The 18,786-nt window shown below is 41.3% G+C and overlaps 1 protein-coding gene across 3 annotated transcripts in view; it reads right to left on the reverse strand.

Moving 5' to 3' along the window:
- TNIK (TRAF2 and NCK interacting kinase) overlaps positions 1-18,786 on the reverse strand; it is a 376,499-nt gene that overhangs the window by 130,188 nt on the left and 227,525 nt on the right. For all 3 annotated transcript variants that reach the window (XM_080809121.1, XM_080809120.1, XM_080809119.1), the window contains exon 4: positions 9,816-9,941. In XM_080809121.1, coding sequence (XP_080665247.1) covers positions 9,816-9,941 — 126 coding nt within the window. The remainder of the gene's footprint in view (positions 1-9,815; positions 9,942-18,786) is intronic.

Below are 18,786 nucleotides of genomic sequence, written 5' to 3' on the forward strand. Positions count from 1 at the left end.
ACCCGCACTTTCCAACCCCAATCACCGCTGAAGGAAATTTAAAACGTTTATCCTTAGAGCCAGTGTAAGAAGCTTAGAATGATGGCTGGGGTCCCTACAGTATTTGCTTATATGCTATTTAACTGGTTTTAAGCTCCCATAACATGAAACAATGCCTTGTGATATTTTAAAACGGCAGGAGCGAGCCAAAAATACCTTGATTAGTTCTCCCCAAAGGTTATTAGTCAGTCAGTCACCCACACAAATAACTGACAACCAACAGATCCCTTCTTTTTTATAGGAAAAGGAGGGACAAGAGACAGGCGAGAAGAAGAAGAGGAGGGAGCAGGAAGCTGAAGGCCCGTCTAAAATGAGAGAAGTCTGAACGCAGGAACTGAAGGAGTGCGCTAAGAAAGGGTGGGAAAGTTAAACATCCAAGAACTCACAGCTCTGCAAAAGATCAGCCCATTGACCTTGAAGGCCCAGAAACATCAGTAAGGCACATGATATTTTTATCACGTGGGGCCGGGAATAGCCACAGATCTCATCTGCACGACTTATGAAGGTCAAAACCAGTACTTTGTTATAGGATGCTGCCTCGCTTGCCAGACGTAGTCAAAAGTCCCACAAGATCAAATACATGTGTATAGAAGTACAAGAACTGGAGGCGCACCTCTGAACATATTTATCATTTTTTAAAAATATTTTATTTATTTGACAGACAGAAATCACAACTAGGCAGAGAGGCAGGCAGAGAGAGAGGAGGAAGCAGGCTCCCCACAGAGCAGAGAGCCCGATGCGGGGCTCGATCCCAGGACGCTGGGATCATGACCGGAGCTGAAGGCAGAGGCTTTAACCCACTGAGCCACCCAGGTGCCCCCATATTTATCATTTAAATCTACTTCTGTAAAGGTAAGGGAAAACTGTTGGGAATTTCAAATTTGAAAAAGCAACCTAAACAATCCTTTGCATTCATTTTTAAACTAGCACGTATTTGAAAGAAAAAAAAAAATTCTTTGGGCATCTACATATTTTTAGACTTGAAAGAAAAGTGCTTGAACTATAAATTTTAAGTCTTCCAAAGATTAAAAAATTGAGTCCCCAGGACGTGAAAAGTCCCCAAACTTTGTTGATATAGTTTCTGTATAATGAACAACTTTATAACTGCGAATGACAATGGCAGTTATATGGAGCCAAATGGTATTTTTAGCCACAAGCAGCCACTAGAAGGGCTCTAATATCAATGGTCACTGGTCACCAGGTCTAAGGAGAGAGTGTCTCAGAGTCAGCATAGCGGTATTCAAGGAATGAGGGAAGTTAGTTGCATCATGTATTTGATTTCCGGTACTCACATTTCTCAGTATGCATGCAAGATCTGCTGGAGAATTTTTCCTGTTAGGAGTAAAGCATTATATATCCATTCTGGGACCCGCTCACAGAAACTAACCTTATTAAGGCTATAAGAAATGTTTAGCTCTGCTGGTCAGAGTGTTACACCCAATAGAAGAACGTGGGGAGTGGATGGGAAAGCAAGCTTTCAAACAAGTAAAAATAGGAAAAGAAAATAAAATACTAGCCTTAGAGGATTTATGATTAAACAACTTGATGACTGAGGATTTGAGAAGGACAGACCTCAGCTCAGAATTCATCTAGAAAAGGAACTGGAGGTTTGTGTAGTCCAATAGCGGAATAACTTTGGGCACACAGAAGTCTTCCTTCTGCTTGGGTGGAAAGCAGTTTAAGCACAATTCAAATGAAAGTCGTTGGGATAAAAGAAGAAATCATTTGTATGTTCTTGTCACAGCATCACCTACCATTAATTCATAAAAATGGTTCTTTTAAAGCTGAACTCAGGCCCTATTGCAATGTATTAAATTAGGAATGGCTTTTCACTCTGTTTATATCTAAGTAGCATATCCTGTCTCATAGGTCATGCAATAGGGCAGCTCTGAGTCTGGGAGTCTGGTTACACTCACTCCTCCTAATATTTTAGGCACTCCTTCTCTAATTACCAAAGTTAGCCTTTCAAAAATTTCTACTCACAAACAATAAGGTTCAGTCCCTTCTTCAGACAAATGACCTAGGTTCTACATATATGAAGAGGGGAGTTCTTTAGTTATATAAGTGACAGATACTGATTAAAACAAGGGGGTAAAAAAGTAAAGAAAAGAAAAAAAAAGCCTCATTTCTGATACGTAGAATTCAAAAAAGAGAAATTTTAAATTGTTCAAAAGACTCAGCTGCAGGTAGCTTGAATTTTCAATAATGCTACCCACAGAATTTAAATCTTAAAACAACCAAAAGTGCAAGCAGGCTTGATCTTTTGCCAGACAGGATGCCACGGCAAATGTAAACTATACTAGACCTAGGTTTGGGGACAGTGGCCAACATCACAGAAGATTCTAGAAGGGTTCTCATGGGTACATCTTGATATTTCATCCCCAGATGACGTTATGCAGGAGCTTGACAAGTAATGTCAATGCATGAAGCTGAGCGTGTGTGGAAGGCCACAGGGAGCACTGGGACCTCTGTCCAAACTGGAGTGGGCATGTGATCCCCAAACAGCTCACACATCCTGTGGCTACTGGGGGTTTCGAGCCCAGCATTCCCATATCATCCTATTTTTCAAAACTGTTCAAGGAATCCAGACTTTTGCGTGAAACTGTTTGATTTTTTTCTAAGGTTGGCATAATTAAAACACCACCACCTTATGCGAATCAAAATAAATACATTCACCTGGACAGTATTTAGCTGCTGGGCTGCCAGTTTGAAAACCCAGACCTACCCTAACATTGCCCTTTTTTTTTTTTTTTAAAGATTTTGAGAGAGAGAAAGATGGAGAAAGACAGAGGGAAAAGAGAGAACGAGTGGGAGGTGGGAGGAAGAAGCAGACTCCCCGTTGAGCAGAGAGCCTGATACAGGACTCTCTCTGAGGACTGCGATCATGACCTAAGTGAAAGGTTGACACTTAACCGACTGAGCCACTCAGGTGCCCCTGCCATTTTTCTTTAAGTTACTGTTTTTATGGGGCGCCTGGGTGGTTCAGTGGGTTAAAGCCTCTGCCATCGGCTCAGGTCATGATCCCAGGGTCCTGGGATCGAGCCCCACATCAGTCTCTCTGCTCAGCAGGGAGCCTGCCTCCCCGTCTCTCTCTGCATGCTTCTCTGCCTACTTGTGATCTCTGTCTGTCAAATAAATAAATAAAATCTTTAAAAAAAGTTACCGTTTTTATAAGGAAGAAACCGAATGTCAGAGATGCTGCCTGTGCCAATATTAGAACCCAGGTCTCCGTATTCCAGGTCAGGTTTCAGCCCATTGCTACAATGTTCCCAAAATGCATACCCCATAATTTGTGAACTCTTAGCTCTGCAAGGCAATGCTGTTGCAATCTAAGGAATGGCTTATGAAAAACCTGAAGTACAGAAATCTGGTGTCTTACTATTTTGCTCCCCTGCATTTCCAAAGCTAGTCAGAAATGTATTATATTTGGGGTGCCTGAGTGGCTCAGTGGGTTAAGTCTCTGCCTTCGGCTCAGGTCATGATCTCAGGGTCCTGGGATCGAGTCCCGCATCAGTCTGTCTGCTCAGCGGGGAGCCTGCTTCTTCTTCTCTCTCTGCCTGCCTCTCTGCCTACTTGTGATCTCTTTCTGTCAAATAAATAAATAAATAAATAAATAAATCTTTAAAAAAGGGGGGGATAAGATATAAGATAGTCTAGCCTTGTGATTGTGGCGGTATCAGAAGAGAGATAAAAATATGCGTGATTTCACTTTCTAATGTCAGAGAAATTGGTGTACTTCATGGATGCTACTCGTAGCTCACTCCCGGTGCCTGAATGGTATGCAGGGGAATGGAGAGCTGCTCCCCACCAAGGCGAGGCAGATTGAGATGGCCGTGTCGTGTGATAGAGCTTGCTTGTTTCCAAGAGATCAGAATCTTTATTGAAAGTGCTCCCTTTTTTGATTTCCGGTTCAGGCCCACAGCAGTTGATAAAGTAGAATTACTTAGCCATTATCAGAAGTAGTTGTATTTCCGCAAAGAGATGGTACTAAACAAGAATTTATCGCTACAACAAGACTGATAGAAATCGCACAGATTATAATTCAATCAGACACCTAAAACAGCACACATATTGGCTGGTAGGCTATGTGCAAAACCTCCAGCCACAACAAAAGAAACAACTGGGGGACATTTCACGTAGTCTGAATACTGGGAATAAATGTTATTAGCAAGTGGTGTTTTGGGTGGCCACAGGTTATGTCTCTATATAATTTGCAATAACATTTTATATAAATGCAATCCTAACAGAATGCCGTTAGTCCAAAGAGTCAACTCTCTGCGACCTTTCCTGGCAGGTTTAATGTACTCTTCCAAGCATATTTCCCAGACTTCGCATCAGTCTTATTAGTAACTAGCTGGTCCTCCTACCCTCTTTGAAAATTGGGGAACTGAGGAATGAAAAAGGTTAGAGGTGACGTCAAAATAATTGAAACCCAAAGCCTTGAGTGTCGTATTTGGAACACCAACTTTTGATATCAAAACTATTTCTTGCAACTTAAAAAAAAAAAGAATGTAGAACTCAAGGGCTCGATTCTACCATCGGACAGCCTGGGGTTGGCTAACCCACTGGCTTTATCCCCCATCAGCTGGGAGACCCTGGGCAGATTTCCTAACTTCTCTGAGCCGAATTTCCTTGTCTGTAAAGTGGAAATAATGATACCATCTAATTCGTAGAGTGGCTGTAAATGTCTGATGATATGACAACGCAAAAACACAAAAACTTGGCATGTGATAAGCAAGCAATAAATATTACCTGCTACTGTTATTCTTAACCTGGAATGGCTCGAATTTAGTGAGTCAGAGGCCTTGGAATAACTACACACTATCATATCCTATAATCAAATTTCCGCCAATATTGTAATCTGGTATTGATTTCCTAATTATTATGTTTCTATTCTGCCTTGACTTTTCCAAGATCTCCCTTAGTTTGTTGTCAAATAGTAAGAGCACAACTAGGAAAAGATGCCCTTGCCCTCAGGGGCATTTCATGGCTTTGTATTTTCATCTCCAGTGACACAGAAGCTAATGGATGATTAGGGACACTGGAATGGACAGACCAGTCCTCTGCAGGAGCACCAGCTGATAAACGCTAGGTCCTCTGTCTTCCAAGCAGAACATGAGGCCCGTAATGTTGAATCGCAGGTGGGAAAATGGAATGTGAAGGCCTGGGTCCTCTCTTGGGGCCTGGGTTTGGGAGGGATCACTACTTGCAGATGTCCCTTCTTGAAGTTGGCAAAGCTGACATCTTTTCCATGGTCTGGAAGGCCCTGCGTGATCTGGGCCCATGTCTCATCTCCCCATGTTTCTGGCCACACCACTCCCATTGTTATTCTCAGAAAACGCCCAGTTTGGAAGGCCCTTCTGTGAGTTATCTACCGTGCGGCTTCCCCCTGCCTGCAACCCTATCAGCCTTCCCCTGCTCTACGGGTCAGCTGCAGCCTCTTCTGCAGTTTTCTTACTAATAATGTACATTGTCTATAGTAGAAGGATAAGCTACATGTAAGTAGGGGCTTCCTCCGATGTTGTTCACTGATAGAGCCTAAGTGCTCAGAAGAGCGCTTTGTGCTAGCAAGCGCCCGCTCTACGTTTGTGGGATGAATGAATGGGTGGATGGTGAATGAATAAATGAACATATACTCATGGAGACTCTGGATTCCCAACAGCCACCGCTGTCTTCATGGAAGGAGCAACTGGCCAAGGCCAGAACTGGTGGGTAGCAACTGGGTCCCAGGGGTACAAAAGCTCCCCTTCGCTCCATGCAGATGCAAACAGGCATGCTGCTTTCTCCCAGTGCCAGCTGGAGAATGGACTGAGGGTTTTGCTTATTTAAAAAAACATAAAACAAACTTCCAGGGCCTTTCCCAGCACTTCAGGCCAAGCTAAACTGTCACAATTCAGGATGCCTGCATTCATCCACTAATGAGCTTTGAGGCCCTGGGAAAGTCAATGAACTTCATGGGGACCCAGCAAATGAAAGGACAACTAATTTTCTTTCCAACTTAAAAAATCGCAGCCTCAGGAAAAGGGTAAAAACCAGTCAGTCCCTGCTTGACCACTCCTCTCTTCCCTTCAACCATGGATTTCCAAATAAATACGGAGGTTTTAACAATTCACTCTCACAAGAAAACCAACAACATCCTATCGGGCCCATCTCATGAAAGAAATGATATTACTTGTTGGGTGTGACTCAGCTTGTATTCCTGCAGGTTATTACTGAAGGTGGTGGCTCCAAAGCCACCTTTATGCTTTCTTTTCCCTGGGAACCATGCCCCTGACCAAACCAAACACGTCTCTCCTGAGAGGGCTCCAATAGCTATCATTCTCCACTTGTTACCTGCTGAAGCTTATGGCGATATGGGGTCACTGCTAAAAAGCTAGATTCTTGATGATGTAGAAGTCCTTTAAGGAACACAGAGATATTCCAAATTGCATCATCTCATTATTTCTGTTGAACCCAGAGGCCACAGGTAAACTGAGCTCTCCGAGTACCTGTAGAAATACGCTTTGTACCAATACTATTAGCAACCAAGTTTGCAGAAATGATGATCACTTTCCTTTACAGACCAACTATTTTGTCGCCATTATACACCCAGCACCTTCCTAGCACTGAGGACACTGAGATGCAAACCAAACCATCCTCATCCTCAGGGAGCTGACTGTCTATGAGGAGTAAAGACAGCCCCAAGAGAAACAAACAAAAAAAGAAGGAAGAGAAATGGCTCTCATGTTCAAGTTAAAAGAAAGTTTAGAAGAAAAAAAAAAAAAAGGCAGACATAAAAAGAAAAAAGTTCTCAAAAATTAAATTACTGAAATGACTACCCAGATAAAAAATATCTTCAACACCATTGGTGTATATTATTCTAGACAACCCACCATTTATATATATAGGTGGACAGATAGATTTTTTTTTTCTTTTTCTTCCCTTTTTTCACAAAAATGAAAATGTGTTTCATCTAATCACAGCATTTTTAAAATGGATTAAAAATACCCACTATAGGGGCGCCTGGGTGGCTCAGTGGGTTAAAGCCTCTGCCTTCGGCTCAGGTCATGATCCCAGGGTCCTGGGATCGAGCCCCGCATCGGGCTCTCTGCTCAGCAGGGAGTCTGCTTCCTCCTCTCTCTCTGCCTGCTTCTCTGCCTCCTATGATCTCTGTCTGTCAAATAAATAAATAAAATCTTTAAAAAAAAAAAAAAAATACCCACTATAATAGCTAATTGTCTATCCATTATAAATATAAATCTACGGCACTTTGGCTGATATGTCCTTTCATAGTGTCCTTCAAAGGACTTACTTTAAGCAATTACCTATTGGTTAACTTCTACATACATCTTTATGTAGCTGCCCGAATATTTATTTAGGATACATTCTTTTATATCTGTGTGTTTATCCACAGGTATTCCCAATTGTCCTTGAGTAAAGAGAGTACCAACCTCCAATCTCCATTTCCATAAGTAGGGGGTGTAAGTGTCCATTCTGCGTATATCATTTAAAAAAAAAAATCACTGCCAATCTACAAGTTAAGAAATGGTATTTACTTCCTGTTTTCTTTTGCATTTATGTTCTTGATATGATTCCATTTTGAGAACATCTTTGTAGATAACTGATATTTCTTACTTTGTTAATTGTTGTCTTGTTCTTTTTTTTTTTTTTTATTTGACAGACAGATCACAAGTAAGGACAGAGACAGGCAGAGAGAGAGGAAGGGAAGCAGGCTCCCTGCTGAGCAGAAAGCCCCATGTGGGGCTCGATCCCAGGACCCTGAGATCATGACTGAGCCGAAGGCAGAGGCCCTAACCCACTGAGCTACCCAGGCGCCCCAATCGTTGTCTTGTTCTTAACTCAATCTTTCTCTTAGTCTCATATTTTACTATTGATTTATAAAAATTCTCCATCTCTAAAGGTTACTAAATTCTGTCTCATCATATACCAAATGGATATTTTTCCTAAGTCACTTATCTGCATTTTTTACTTTGTTTATTATTATTATTATTATTGTAATGGGAAACTTTAAGAAACGTATATGGGCAAGTTCATCAAAATTCTGTTTTGTGGATATGCCCTTGCATATATGCCCTCATATATGTTTCTTTAGTATTTTACAGTTACAACTATTTTTTCCTACTACTTTTACATTTTTAATTTTCACATTTACACCTACATTTAAGAGGGCATGATTAAAATCTTACTATAACTCTTTCAGAAATCACATAAGAATATATAAAATTAAGGTGATCATACAAAAAGGGTTTATTTACCCAAAAGTACTTTTTTAATTTTAAATTTAAAGACAGGACTTATCGGGGAAAAAATAACCAGCAGCTCTTTTCACTTCCAAAGATTGTAATATTCAATTATCAAATGACATGAAAATCTCGTTATTTTTCTGAGCTAACATTATTATATTCCTTTTGGTCACCAACTCTATTCACTGTGTATGTTTTATCTTCTCAGCTGGACCACAAATGTCTTTTGCATTAAGAGAGTAGACTGAGATTCTTTGATAAATTATCCATGAAATAGTAGTCATGGGATCCACACAATTTAATATATAATTTGGCATATAGTAAGCTCTGTCTAATTAAATAAATTTTGTGTGTCAGACACATATTAAGAACTCTAGAAAATGAATAAGAGGATAAGTGGTTAAAAGGCTATTTTTAAAGTAATTAATCCCACAGCAACATATGGGACGAATAGAGATTAAAGATAGAGAGAGACAGATAGATCAAGCAGAAGTCTATAGCAAAATCTAGGCTTCCACTGAATGGGCCCACCAGCCTGAGGGACTAAGAGTGAGTAAAAGTTCCATGAACAGTAATCAGGAAGATGAGAAGAAAAGCAATCTGTGCAGGGCAGGGAGGGGAGCAGTGGTTTTGGTATCAGACATACTGAATCTACTTTCAGAGGGGCAGACTGTCAAAGATACAGGACTGGGGCACACAGCTAATGGGAAAGGAAAGCAACCTATGAGAGTACTTACACAGTATCACACTGTCTTAGGTCACTACAGAACTGGAATTTAAATTTCAGTCACCCACACATTAGTGATAGGCAAGGAAAAAGACTCCCAGAGCTTGGTTAGATCATGGCTCTGCCATTTCTAGCTACAAAGACCTTGGGGCAATTTACTTACCATCTTTGTAAGCCTAAGTTTTGTCATCTAAGAAATGAGGAAATAAAAATGTCTCCCTCAAAGAGCTGGAATAAATGATATAATACATAGAAAGCAAATAGCATGATGCCCAAAATATAATAAAAACTCAATAAATGTACTAACTAGTGGAAAAACCAGAGAACTTCACAACTTGCTCTAGTGATCGTCTACATTAAGAGATAAAGGATAAAGATACTTAAAAGATGGAGGGGCACTTAGGTGGCTCAGTCTGTTAGATGTCTGACCCTTGGTTTCGGCTCAGGTCATGATCTCGGGGTCACAAGATCAAGCACTGTGTCAGGCTCCACACACAGAGCATAGAGTCTGCCTGAGAGTCTCTCTCTCCTTCTCCCTCTGCTCCTCCCCAGCTTGCCCACACATGCACTCACTCTCTCTCTGTGTCTCTAAATAAATAAATAAAATCTTAAAAAAAAAAAGATGTTTAAAAGATGGAGAGGTATATAGGGAAATGGGAAAAACCTTGAAAACACAATGTTATGGAAATCATGGGGCTAAGAGCTTCAAAGAAGTAGTTAATTAATCCAATGTGAGGCTAGATGAACGAACCATTTGGCCCTGGTTGTTCTTCATGTAAAAAGCAAGTCTGGATCGCACTACATACCCAAAGTTGGTCATCCATGCCTGGTGGGTTCTTTTTGATAAAAGCACCATAGTAAGTAGCAATATTCCGGTGATGAGAATATTTCTTCAACATGTTAATTTCTTGTTTGATTTCCTCCTCTTCATCCTGTATTAGAATAAAAATATTCTGTCATGAAAATCTGTTGTCCTTAGTTGGATTCTGTTTTTTTATCACCATCCATATCAACTATGTAATAAATTCTTTCTTAAGTTTTTTCTTTTGGGGGCGCCTGGGCGGCTCAGTCATTAAGCATCTGCATTTGGCTGGGGTCATGATCCCAGGGTCTTAGGATTGAGCCCCACTTCGGGCTCCCTGCTCAGCAGAAAGCCTGCTTCTCCCTCTCCCACTCCCCCTGCTTGTGTTCCCTCGCTCGCTGTGTGTCTGTCAAATAAATAAATAAATAAATAAATAAATATTTTTTTTCTTCCGTGGTTGTAAACACATATAATTATTATATAACTTGACTTTCTCTCTTGACTACAAGGAAAAAAATTACAAGACAACAAATTGGCAATCTAAGAGGGTCTTCTCTTTGTACAGCAAACAGGCATAGCATACAACCTGCTAGAAAAAGAAATTGCATCCTTTGACCTGGAAAAGATCAAGGTAGACAGACTATTGAGATAAAATTCACTCTCAGCTTCCGGGAACTATGTCCACTGAGTACCTACCACTGATCATATCTGGTAGAGGAAAGATTGGGGAAAGGAAAAAAAAAATACAGTCTCTGAGATTTAAAATTTGTTAGGTTCATTTTCTTTGAAGCCTACTTTTATTGAAGTAACTGACTGAAGATGATGAAAGTCATATGGGAAAGTGAGCGAGGGTAGTTCCCTAGATCTGAGGAAGTTCACAAAACAGGAGTACTCATCTCCCTTTCAGGAAACTAAACATAAAAAGAAAGGGGGAATGTGGTAGTGTCATGGATGTGAAAAGAGCTAACTCTCCTACAGACTAAGTTTCCTGATATTCAGGTCTCATTCATTCTGAATTTCAATTTGGAGTCCATCACCTTGGACCACTTTAGGGAGCCCTAGCATTACCGTCAGAGTGCGCATGTGCTCTCCCATAATTTGATTTTGATATGTACACATTAGTTGGACCATAAACCAGTATTTTATTTTGGAGATTGGTGGAAAAAAATTCCATCCCAGGAGAGTTGTTTTAGATGCAGAGGTAGCAACAGTGATCTCTGCATGTAGATTGCTATATCCACCTTTACCTGAAAGGCTGACCATGCTGTGTCCCTGTCTGTCCCCTTCCATCTTGGGCTGCTCAGCCTCACTTCAGTGCCTACAGTGTCATGCCCTTCTGTGGTCTTCCATGGAATCTTTTCCCCCTTCCTCATCTTCACATAATTTTTACTCATTATTCCTACTGACTTTATATGATCTCCTTAGGATGTCTTCCCTAATTCTCTCAGGCCATGTCAAGTCCCCACCTCACCCCCCCCATCGCTTTATCTTATCTACCCCTTACACTTCACACTTGCACTCTATTGGTCTTGGTACGGAGATATGTCATAATTGCTCTTTTACTTAACTCTCTTCTCCATGGATTGTAAGCCCTCCTCTGCCTTCAGGTCTCTGTTTCAGGGTCCCTTCCCCAGCAAAGCTCCCTGATCTGTCTCACTTGGTTTGAGCCTCGTGGATCATCACGTATCTCTCCCTTTGTGGCACCTTTCCACATTTATCCCTCTGACCATTTGATCAAACTCTCTCTTCCCCATCAGCCCATAATAACTGTAAACACAGGAACGGTGCCTGCTTTTGCTCTTTGTAACACGCGCCGCACCAGGCAAAGTGCCTGTGGGGAAACATGAATAAGAGAATGAACACCTGCAAAAGGCGAGCTGCTTACAGCAGCGTTAGTGGGGCTTGAAAGGAAATAGTAAGAATGAGATGAGAAGAATGGTGAAATGCTGACATTTCCTGACCATGCAAAAATAAGTTTCAGCAAAAAACAATGGAGATTTGCCAACCTAGGAGAATGAAACATGTTACATGTCACATGGGTTAACAAAATTGAAGACTAGGTGATCTCAAAATAGAACGTACAACTGGCGCTGAGCTGAGGAGAAGCATGTGGCCCTCACGGTGAGAAGGGGAGTTGAGGAGGGAGGGGATGGCATACTGCTGATCACCGGGTTCTTTCCTACAACTATCAGAAACTACCTATGCCTTCGCCATTGGCCTGGGGAGGGACTGACCTTCACGGATCTTCCACTTGGCAAAGGGTCCCCACAGCACACCTCAGATGTCTTACTGTGGTGCATAGTGAGCTATTTTAAACCTACCATGTGGGGCCAAATTATTGTGGACAAATGCAGGATGTGAGCGGTACTTTGGGGAAGCCTAAACAGAAGGGGAGAAAACAGATCTGAGGGTTTCTGTGGGCAGCCTGGAATCGACAGCTGCTTCCATTTAAGAGGCAACTACATGAGGCAATAAAACACCCCTTTCTCTCCCACGGCAGCCTGCCGGTCTCACCTTCAGTCATTCTTAGCAACAAGTTGGTTCTACAAGCATTGCTGCCGGCCTCCTAGGTTCTCAAGAGGATGGAGGGTAATGTGGGAGAATCCCCTGGGTGGGGAGTGTAGTGTCTCAGAAAAAGTTTAATGTACTATTAAGAAAATAAGAATTTATGAAACAGTTAAATAACAGTATAATTCAATATATAGTTAAATCCAAAATTAATAGTATTAGAGAACAGAATGATAGAGGCAGCAGCTCTCTATCACTTTGCAAAGGTAAACTGAGGCAATATGAAAATGAAGAAAGCATAGGCACTGAGTCAGAAAAATGAGGGTGGGCAGGTGGGGTGTATGTTCTCTTTGGGCTCCATGATCTTAGGAAAGTAACCTATCTTTTACAATGTCAGTTTTCTCTTCTATAATTAGATAGAGATTTTATAATAGAATTTTATTATAAGCCCCAGTCTTTTGTGATATTTGAATGAAGTATGTGAAAGTTATAAAGTGTAATACAAAATAAACATTATTTTTAATCTTGTCAACCAAAAAATAAAAAAATAACAGTGGAAGAGCAGGAATGGAGGTATCTTGAATTTTAATTTAAATTGCATGGTTTCCAAACACAATTACGGAACCACTGTGGGTCATTGCTATGTAGCTCTAGCATAGAACCTTGATCTTGATCTTGTAAGTGCGCATGCATTTTATTGGGCTACTATTTATCCCAATTTCTAGTCTAGGGCAGTGGTGGCAGCAAGTTAGCAGTATTGACAGGGACACACTTACTAGTAACTACAAGAACTTATTTATCCACTCAACAAGCAGTCTACCCTCTCATAACATGGCTATTGAAAAGCACGAGCTACAATGCTTTCAAAAAGACAAAGACAACAACAGAGGCTAGAGTTAGATTACAAAGTTCTAAGAGAAGGATGTCTTCTGTTTTGTAAATGGATTATTATGTCTTGAGAATTAAGCAAAAGGATCAAGCCCACCAGGAAATAAACGACCTCTGGGTCATAATGAAAAACAAAATAATGGTACCAAATTGTCACAAATTTTAAAAGGGACTAGTTTTGATAAGCCAAGTCTGGTAAACAGGAAGCACCATTACTTCAGCCATAAATCTAATCCAAGTCCATTCATTACATATCCTCAGACATTGCATATGGACTCTAAATGTCAGTTATGTGAATGAAAATAAGAATATCTATTTAAACCACCTCTCAGGCTTAGAAATTATCAAGTGCTTATTTAAGCATAGCTTTATTATCAAAATAAAGAAGACTGTTTCTTTTGCAAGATCACGGGAATCTATTTATTGCTTAGTATTTGTGGTAGACTTGGATAGGGGAGGGGTGGAAAGGCCATGATGTTTGGCAGCCTCCCTCACGAGAAGATGGGAGCCCATTTCCTCTTCTTGTCTCTGGGCTTGGTCATGTGACTTGCTTTGGCCAATGAGACATTAGTGAACGTGACCTAACAGAAGCTGGAAAATTACTTGCGGACTGGGGCTAGCTCTCTCTGATTGCTTGCAGACAAACCTTCTGAGTGAGAAGGCAGGCCTGGCCTCCTGGAAGATGGCAAACCATGTTAGAAAAAGTGGTTTTCAAAGGCAAAGAAATAGATGCTTCTAGGAGATGCTTTTAAGCCACTGACTACCTCTGATGATAATACCATAGAATGATATGATACTGTGGTCAGAAAACAGAGCCAAAGCCAACCTTACATAACGTTCGCTATGTACGAGAAACTGTGTATTTAATATGCAAAACAGCTCTATGAAGTAGGTGATTAAATGATCCCATATAAGTGAGGAAAATGAATTTCAGAGAGGTTAAGATATCCCCCAAATTCATTTGTATCTTAAATGTTAGAGCTAAGATTCAAAGCGAGATTCGTCTGACTCCAAAGCCAGTGCTCTTAATTCTATACTGAAAACTCCTAGACAGAAGACCAGTTACCTATGGTGATAAAGCTGCTAATCGTGAAGGAAGTGTCTGGGAGCATTTTAAGCCAGGGATAAAGAGAAACCTGCCTTTGGTCCTCCAATTAAAGAAACTTGTTAGCACACAATAGTACTTGCTTATGAATGACATCAGGGATTTCAAGTTGCATATTTAATACAGGGAATATACTTTAAGCATCTACAATATGCTAGGATTGAAAAATGGAATTAATAAGTTACTTAATATTAGTGTGCTCTATGACAAAGAGTTTGCCCAATATTTAGGTCTCGATCCATGGAACAAGAATAAAACTGTGTAATAAAACCATGATAAGTCAAGGGACTGATCAGTCTGAACTCAGAAGAAAGTACGAGGAACCGCTGCTGTCGCTCTCCACAGCACCTGCCGGCCTTAGGCCTTAGGCCGCTGTTTGTGTTAACTTCCCCATCCTTCTCAACTTCACTGTCAAAATGACACAAAGCTGAAGACAATTTATTGTTAAAGAATCACAGGCATTAGAATGTGAAGGGATGGTTGACATTTTCTGGGATGTAATTTTAAAATGTTTTAAAATAATTTGTAATTGTGAGATCCCTTCCTCCAGCAGAAGTTTTATTCAGGGTAGCCACATACAGCATCAACAGAAACTGGATTTTAAAAGTCAGCAATATTTATTTTTATGAGTTTATGTCATATCTCATTATAAAATTAATCAGTGACAACAAAGAAGCTGCTTTAGTGACTACAAAATTAGAGTTTTTGAAAGCAATACAAAAGTCACATATCAGCTTCAATATCTCATTAATTTTCAGGTTTGTTTTGTTTCCAAAGGAGAGAGAAAACCTACATTCCTAAGGTAAGTAGTTGCAAATTTCTCTTTCTAAAGTGAAGGCTTTGAAATTTCAGCGGAAATTCTTCTTACCGAATGAAATTCTGCACCCAAATGGAGGAACCTAGCAGTCTAAATGAAGAGGCTGCCATATCCAGTGTGTTTGTTGGTAGATAACATACAGCTTGAGGTTTGTTTTGTATCACAGTTTATTAAATACGAAAATGCACTAAAAATTAAATGATAATTAAGCATGTATGTATCTCCTTGAATTATCTCACAGTGGGGTTATACACCTATAAATTATACTTTTACAGATCAAAAGAAACAGACCCAGAATGGTTCAAGGAGTCGCCTGAGCCTTAAAAGGACTGGGACTTTACCATGACCTTCTGCAGGCAGTACCTGGATTTGCTGTGTTGTTAACCTTAAGCGAATGAATGCATCCCATAGATATGTAACCACTGACTGCATCCCAGGCGCAATGTTAAATGCTAATATTACGACAATACAACAATGGGCATCGCAGAGTCAAGCTCTGCCACAATGAAACTTACAATAGGCTAGTGGGGACACAGATGGAAATCAAAGAATGACACAGATGCATGGGAACTTACAAACAAGAGAGGTATGGGCAACCAACCTAACTGGAGGCATCGGGGCACACAGCACCAAGACTTTCAAGTTACAGCTGAATTCTGAAGGCCTTGTGGGGTTTACCCATTTAGGAAGAGAGAAAAATGTGACATTGTGTGACTAAGGAGGGAACTATTCTTCTAGCAGAAAACTAGTGATTGCCAAGGCCCTGTAGCCAGAAGGACTGTGGCATGTAACCTCCTATAGGGATTGTTGGTACTGCCGAGAGACAAAGGAAAATGTCTACATTTTATTTATTACAGTGTCACTGTAATAATAATAATACACACCGAACACAGCACTCTACATATTTCTCTCAAATGCTTTCTTTTTTTTTTCTTTTTAAAGATTTTATTTATTTATTTGACAGACAGAGATCACACGTAGGCAGAGAGGCAGGCAGAGAGAGAGAGGAGGAAGCAGGCTCCCTGCCGAGCAGAGAGTCCGATGCGGGGCTCGATCCCAGGACCCCGAGATCATGACCTGAGCCAAAGGCAGAGGCCTAACCCACTGAGCCACCCAGGTGCCCCTCAAATGCTTTCTTTATCAATAACTCTGCTTACTTCTCACACAAACTTAATGAGACAAGGGGTATTATCTACAAGGCGAGGTTAAGGGATGTGCCCAGGGTATGGGCCCTGAAGTGTCAAAACTAGGATATCCCCAGATGCAAGTGCCAATCTGCAGGGCTCCCCTTGACCATGAGGCTAAGCTGTTCTCTCCTGCTGGGAAGAGCCGGCCCTCAGAGAAACCGCTAATGCGGCCCAATGTGCCTCTTTCTCACACCCAAGCCTCCACTGATGACGACTCCCAAGAAAACCATGAATTAAAAGGGGGGAAAAATAATAAAACCATGCTCAAGTAACCCAGGAGTAAATGAGTTCTACCCCCCGTAGTGTTGTCACTAACTGGCCTAAAGTCAGCCATAAATGAAGTTGCTTATGTCGTCCTTAAGCCACCTCTCTGACATGTTGTGCTTGCACGTAGGACAAGCCTCCACATTCAGGCCATCTGCCCAGTGTGCATGCACATATGTGGAGACCCAGGCACACATAAGCCACCAAGCGTGGTATATATAATTCGTAGGGAAGATAGGGGGAGACGCATAAGTGTGCACGTAGCCAGCAGCTTGGCTTGTCATTTTTAGAACTCTAGAAGCTTTCCAAGTTCTACATGCTCTATGCCATACAGAACCGAAGCACTAAATACCTCCCAAAGGTAGAGGGTATTATGGAGACAAAAATAACCTTTCTTTATCTTTGTTAAATGTTCTCATCAGGTACTTTATCAGATGGTCTGTCTGCCAAAGACACCTACCTGAAGAACCACAGAGGAGTCCCAAAGAGGTGTGTTCAGAGGGGTCTCTGCGGTGGAGGGCCTGGAATGGGGATTCCCAGGCTCTGTGGAACCCACGGGAGGGTCAGATTCCTGCAGCTGCGAGCACCCTTCTCTCAGGCCTACCAACGCAGAGCAAGATCTGAACTCATCCTCGGATCTCACAGAGCTGTCCCTTTATCAGGAAACGTGAGCAGCCCAGATAGATACTTTCCTCTTAAATTCTCTCTTAATACTCTCTGCACACTCCTTAAAGGTTCATCGGAACTGTGATTCAGTCATTGTTCAACTGTCTGTTAAATGTCTCTTATGCATGTTGGAATGTAAGATTCCAAAAGACAGTGTGCGTGTCCATTCTCCTCACGCTGTCACTCTAGAACATAGCACACCCATGCATCCCTAAATGAATGAATAAATGAGTGACTGATTATGGCTTCTGTCTTCAGCTTCTAGAGGAATCTAGCCAAACATTCTCTCCTAGACCTGGCTCTATACGAAGTCATCTTGTATATGCTCGGGGTGAGGCTACTATTGTTCCTGGGAAGACTAATAACTCTGTAATTGAAGCTTATGACCAGGCTCCAGGTCTCTTTGAGGAGTAAGGAAATGGTCTCTAGGAGCCTCTGGTAGAGGGCTTTGCCCATAGTTAATGTTTGCTGGTGACGACAGAGCTGAGTCAAACTATTTACACGTATTAATGAGTAGCTAACCCAGGGATGGTGCATCATTCATAGCACAGACTGCCATCCCCACACTCTCATCTACTAATGACAGAAGTTCAAGGTACTCTTGAAAATCCTCTTGCCATTCCAACTGCCTGCCCCACTCAGGTACCCACTGGATCTTTCCAGGACTAATAATTAGCATCATTTTTTGAGGACCTGTTATGTGCCGGGCCCTAAAAATTGTATCATTTTAGCCTCAACACAAGTTGGCGATGTGTGTATTTATACTAACACACAAGAAAAATGAGTCAGCCGGCTAAGCTCCAGGGGTATGCCCTCATCTTTCATTCCTACAGCTGGGCTGCGGGGAGGGTGGAGACACCCTAATTGGCTGAATTTGAACTTCAACTCTGCCATTTACTATCTGTGGGGCTTGGGCAAGTTACTCAGGCTCTTCATGCCCTCAATCACTCATTCATGAAATGAACACAGTAGCAGTGTCCACTAATGGGAGCTGTTTCGAGGATCAAATGAGCTAACATATGGTTAACAAAGTACAGCAGTGTTTGGCACAGGGTAAGTACAGAGCCATTTTTATTTTGACCATGATTGTTGTTGTTGTTACTATTATTAATAATGCTATGTTCTGTGCTACCAATCACTCCACCGAATGGCCTCTCTTCGGGAGGGAGGAACCAAACCTGCTTGGAGCAGTGTGTCCTCTGACTCTTACAAACAACTCAAGATTAAACACTTTTTTTTTTCCTTTTGACCAATCTCAGCGAACATCCACTGAACCCATTAACTAAGTGCAAAGCCCTCTGCCAGAGGCTCCTGGGAGACCACTTCCTTACTCCTCAAAGAGAGCTGGAGCCTGGTCATCAGCTTCAGTTACAGGAATTCAGCAGGCAAGACAGAAATAGAAACTCAGTCAAGCAGGGTTTAAAATGGATCCTCCTAGTAGGCAAACGTTTAGTAAACGCTTATTGAAATAACTAATGGAAAAATTCACACTAAATTAAACACTAAGTGCTCTTCTATCTTAACTGGAGACCTACAGCTA

This window comes from Martes martes (genome assembly GCF_963455335.1).
Source record: "Martes martes genome assembly, chromosome: 1".
NCBI classification, from domain to species: Eukaryota; Metazoa; Chordata; class Mammalia; order Carnivora; family Mustelidae; genus Martes; species Martes martes.